Here is a 5757-nt window from a genome sequence, read left to right as displayed (position 1 = left end):
CTCCTTCTCCGCCCTTTTGTTTTTCTCCCTTTCTTTGTTCATAGCTGTACAAAGCCGAACAAACTTCTCTGAGAGAAATTTCGGCATTCCCATGGAGTAGAGTAGTTTCAAGGTGCTCGTACTCATTAGGAAGTGACCCCAATAACATCAAGGCCAAGTCACCATCATCAAAAGTTGCATCCATATTTTGCAAATATGTGACCAACTTATTGAAACTGGTGATATGTTCGTTCATTGTAGTACCAGGAACATAGGTGAAGCGAAACAATCTCTTCTTCATGTACAATTTATTTTGACTGTTTTTCTTCAAAAATTTATCTTCCAGTGTTTTCCGTAATTTACTTGCAGAAGTTTCCTTTGTGTATGGATATTTCTGCTCTCTAGCAAGGTAGGATCGAATGGTACCGCAAGCAACACGGTTGATAATTCTCCAATCTTCTTCTCCAATAACATCTGGTCTTTTTTTCTTCAATGGCAAGATCTAGCCCTTGTTAAAAAAGGACATCTAGAACCTCACCTTGCCACATCCCAAAATGTTCTGATCCGTCAAAAATTTCTACCGCAAATTTTTCGTCATAAGCGAAGATGCCAATGATGACGTATTATTGACACTTGATGTAGATTCTTCTTGTTTATTGTCTCCCATCTTTGACACAAATATTATTTAATAGCTGACGACAAAAATCAAGATTATTTTCTTTCTGGTGTGGAAGATCAGACAAGCTGCAACCGCAGAGCATACTCAGACAGAACCTTGACTCAGTTACCAAGATAAATCTTTTCTGATGTGGAAGATCAGACTATGCTGCAACCACAGAGCATACTTAGACAGTACCTTGGCTCTGATACCAATTGTTGCAGAAGCCAAATGTATATAGTGTGAATGAGTCACAACTACTATACCAAAAATTATGGCAGCCACCAAATAATAAATAAGACAATAAAGCAACAATAAAAGGAACACCAGAATTTATGAGGTTCGGCCAATTTTGCCTACTTCCTCGGACACAACCAATATTTTATTCCACTCCAAAAATACAAGTGAAATAATACTAAGGAGAGAAGATACAAATGACTCAAGAAGATAAGAAGGCGAATGAGAGGTGTGTTTAAATCCTAAACATTAGGCCTCTTTTTATAAGAGAAAAATCCCAACAATTTTTCTCCCCAACCGATGCGGGAGTTTGACAACTTCAATATCACATACAGTTGCCTTCTTAATTTAAGTGTGTTGCTAAAAATCACGTATGTAGACGAGTAGAATAAACTTGAACATCCAATGTCCAGGTGAAGGCTTAATTCCGCTTTTGCTGATATTCTGTAAAAGCTTGAACATCCGAGATAAGCTATGTGGTAATGAACTATATAATATAGATTTTAACACGAATGGTATTTCGATTTAATGTGTCGCCATAGCTTTAGCCAGAAGCTGGAAAAGGGAAGATGAAAGATCCAAAAAGATATATTTCATCTCCTGGTTTATTAGAGTGCGAATAAGTAAAAGAAAGAAGGAACTAACTGAAGATCAGAGGCTACTTGCAAATTGACCACAAAAAAATTTAGAGGGGAAGGGCAGTTAACAATTATTTGGACCAAGAGACAGAGGAAAGAAAAATAGATTCTAACACAAGAGAAGATTGCAGTATGTGCTGCAATAACATATCTGATCAATAAAAGTTACTTAGTACATGTCAAAGTTGAAGTCTAAGGAGCTACAAATAGAAAGAGTGAAAAAGGAAGGAGAGCTAATTAAAATAGCTAGCATATCTGATTAATACTACAAATTAGTACATCTCAAAATGAAGTCTAAGGAGATTTAGGCTACAAATAAGAAGAGTGAAAAGTTCAAAGAACAAAGGGAGAGTTAAATCGTTAGAAGAGGAAGAAGGATAAAAGAGAGAAACACAGTTACTACTACAATCATAAAATGTTATGGCAGTAAGAAGAGCATAGAGAGAAACCACTCTGATTTTAACGTGAAATCATCGGGACTGATATTGCTTCATGTTACTTGATGGAAGCAAAAGCGATTCAAACGCGTCTTTTATAAGTGTGATAATCTGCATAGGAGAAGAGAAACCAATAATTCTTCTTCGTTTTCAACATTATTAATTAGCAAAGAAATCACATAATGCTTGGCAGAGAAACTAATAGTAAAAGTTTTAAAAAAAACAGCATATTGTGAGAAATGTAACCTGAATAATTAGTTTGGAGAAACATATAGATACATCTCAGGAGCAAAGAAAAGTAAATAAGAAGCACTCTAAGTATTATTTTGACACAAATTGAAATTTGAAACTTACCATTATAGATGCCAATATGAAGGCAATCGTTCCCCGCAATAGAAGATACTTCCTCTTGAATTTCTTTTGCTGATTTCTCAAGATTCCAGGGGCACATATACAACTCAATTGACTCCAAGGTGCAAATTTCTGCAAAGGCTAGAGGGATTCGCTTCAGATTCCTGATTTGATGGAGCACCAAGCGTCGGAGATTTGGGAAGTTAACACTGCTAGCCTCCCACTGCTTTATATATGTGTTATCAACAAGTAGGAGAAACTTTAGCTGCTTGAACTGATCTTCATCATTTAGTTTCCATACTGAAGGTCTGAATTCAACCCATCTGAGTTTGAGCACTTCGAGGTTTGGCAACTTCGCAAGAACTGTCATGTCTTCACACGAAAGCCTAGCACTGAATATGGTCAACCTCTTAAGAGATATTGGGAAAGAACAACTGTCCGCAAGGGGAGACGAGAGCTCCCACATCTCACAAGACAGGTAGAGCGATTCAAGCTTCTTTAAGTAGACAAGATTGAGTAGGCTGCCAGGTGTTCCCTCAAGACCATTGATGTCTTCTTGAATATTAGCAATCCTCAACTTCTTTAGATTAGTAAGGCAAGAAAGTACCTCCTTTGTACAGCTAGCAAAACATAGACGCGAAAACTCCTGTAGATGTTGCAGACCCAAATCACTTTTACTGTCTACCACATTGGCGCTTGAAATACTTTGAGGATTGGGTAAATGAATGCAATGTTGAATATGGATGTACCTCAACTGCTTCATATTCCAGATATAGTCAGGTAAAGTTATAACTGCATCACACTTTAATTTATCATGCTTAAAAATAAAGGTTTGCAGATTATACAAATATGGAAGTGATTCAGTGAAATCATTGCCTCTATGAATCTCAAGGTATCTCAAGAAAGCTGAATCTGATGTTAAGCGATGGCGGTACTTGAAAATAGGCCTAGGAATGGAAACCAACACTCTTAAAGCTTTGAATCCTGCAGTTCTTCCAGTCGGCCCAAGAAGTTGCTTGAAAATGTACAAGGACCGCACACCCTGTGATAAGTCTGAAAACTTTTCCAATGAGAAGTGAGCATGCAAACTAAACCGAGGAACCTTACAATTCTGTGTTGGAAAATTAGGAGCTCGATTAATATTCCTAATCACATTCAAAAACTTTTCTTTTCCAGCTTCACTCACGCTCAAATCCCGCAACAGATCATGCATACCGCATCTTTTGATCTGACCATTGAGCTTCCTCCGTGTGACCATTACCAAATTTCGACTAGCCAGATCTTCCAAACAATCCTGTGCTACTTCTTCCAGGCTTCTTAACTTGCTACTCTTTAGAATCCCCTCTGCAACCCACAATTGGATCAATCTCCAAGCATCAATCTCATGATCCTCGGGGAATGTTCCTAAATGGAGGAAACAAGGTTTCAAGTGAATAGGCAGGTGATAGTAACTCATAGCAAGTACTGCTAGGCATTTATCCGGATAACTTGTAACAACTTTATTCACATTTTTAGCTACAGTCGCCCAGCTTTCTTTCGTCATGCCAACTTTTGAGAGATGCCCTGCAACCACCAGAATTGCTAAAGGGAGTCCTTGACATTTTCCTACTATTTTCTTCCCAATTTCCTGCAATTCAGAAGGACAAGTATGGTCTTCCACGAGTAACTTATCGCAAAGTAACTTCCAGCTGTCATTTAAACTCAACGGCATCATTTCATGAGGAGGAATATCAGAGTTCACATACTCAGCTACATCTTTAAGCCTCGTAGTCAAAATGATTCGACTCCCATTGTTGTCATTGGGAAGAGTTCTTGCCATCACATCCCAGATTTTTGTACTCCAAACATCATCAATTACAATAAGATACTTCCGACCCTTCAGTGCTCTATATGCCTTCTCCATTAACTGGTCGTCACTCATATCTTGAAACTTATTCCCTGCAACAGAACATACAAGGCTTAGCAGCACTTCTCTCAAGTGATATTCCTGAGATATTGTAACCCACACTTGGATGTCAAAACGAGACATGATTGATAGATCATCCTGAGCTTTTTTGGCAAGCGTTGTTTTCCCACATCCGCCCATCCCTAAAATAGTAATAACTTCCCGCTCAGAAGCTGATCCAAGTAGACGATTAGTAATCTCTGTCAAGGCATCATCCAAACCCACCGTAGCTTCCTGTAGGAGGACAGTAGAATCACGCTTCGGAGACGAAGAATCTCCTGGTTTGACAAAATGATCCTGTCTAATGCTAGGGCCATTGGCATTGATCGTGGAGGTGCTACTCTCCATAACCTGCGCCAAGTCTTTCCTTATTGCATCAATCTTGTCCATTACTTGAGGCAAGTCCCGAAGCAGAACCCTAGCTTCATCTTGAATAGTCCATTTGGCCCCATTATTCTTCTCTTTTTGCTGATTGTACCGCTCTCTCAAAAATCCAACAATATTTGATTCAAGCAAATCTTCAGCATGTTGCACCGCAGCTCTCATCCCTCCCTCCAAATCCTTGATTTTTTCATATTCATGCTTCTGGTGGCTAGTGTTCTCAAGAATTCTTTGGAAATACTCAGCATTAGCATGTAAGGAGTCGACCATCTCCGCAACTTGACCATTGATTATAGCTGGGTAAGTCCTCTGGAATAGCTCCAAAGTTTGAATTAGAGAGTTAACGGCAGCATAAGCCATTACTCTCAACAACTCACGGATCTGCCAAGGTTTATTACCTCTAGCACTTTTCAGATCAGGGGCAAGTATAGTAACACCAACACAAGGATTAATTGCGCAATGCGACCCTAGAAAGCTCCACCACAACTACAAAAGAAGGGAATAGTGACAAAACCTCCAAATAGAATTCTATCCAAAACAGACCCAGTTTCAAAAAATATAGCAAGAATTTCAAGTCTATGTCTAATTGGAGATCTCAAAAACCATAGGAGGAATTCAATTTCGTCACCACACCACACATATGTGGATAACGACACTTGAACAAAGAAATACTAAAATCTACTACCTTAATTCCTTCATATGTTTTACTATAAATAAAATTCACAGTAAATAAATGACAAGGCACGCCGGAGTGGAGATGCAGAGAGAGGAGAAGGGGTTGAGAAGACTACTGTCTTTTTCTTGACTAACATATAGAAAAGTAAACGCATGGCCGCATGGATATGTTAATTTCGTGTATTACTAGCGTGTTATTTTAACAACCGAAAAGGTTCATCCAACTTTAAGAAATGGTCTGTCATTCCCTAAAAAGTGTCATATATTTATGCTATTCGATCATATATGTTATTCTTCACTAATAGAACCCTATTAATATTAGATTTTCTCACGTTGCATCAATCTAAACCCTTCATCACTTACCATCACCTTTACCTTTCAACCCCCTTTACGAGTGGCATATATGAGCCTTTTCATTAAGTTCAGTAGCATACGTGAGCTTTTTCATTAATTCTT

At 38.4% G+C, this 5757-nt stretch overlaps 1 protein-coding gene across 1 annotated transcript; it reads right to left on the bottom strand.

Moving 5' to 3' along the window:
• Positions 1-1625: 1625 nt before the first annotated feature.
• Positions 1626-5551, bottom strand: LOC107800785 (putative late blight resistance protein homolog R1A-3). The gene is made up of 2 exons (XM_016624019.2): positions 2304-5551; positions 1626-2060 (listed from the first exon to the last, which is right to left on the bottom strand). Exons 1-2 carry the CDS (start codon positions 4984-4986, stop codon positions 2032-2034), a joined length of 2712 nt encoding a protein of 903 aa, XP_016479505.1. The 5' UTR covers positions 4987-5551; the 3' UTR covers positions 1626-2031.
• Between the last annotated feature and the right edge of the window lie 206 nt (positions 5552-5757).

This window comes from Nicotiana tabacum, chromosome 7 (assembly GCF_000715075.1).
Source record: "Nicotiana tabacum cultivar K326 chromosome 7, ASM71507v2, whole genome shotgun sequence".
NCBI classification, from domain to species: Eukaryota; Viridiplantae; Streptophyta; class Magnoliopsida; order Solanales; family Solanaceae; genus Nicotiana; species Nicotiana tabacum.
Note: the sequence above shows the minus strand (reverse complement) of the source record. Positions and strands in the feature narration are given on the sequence as shown.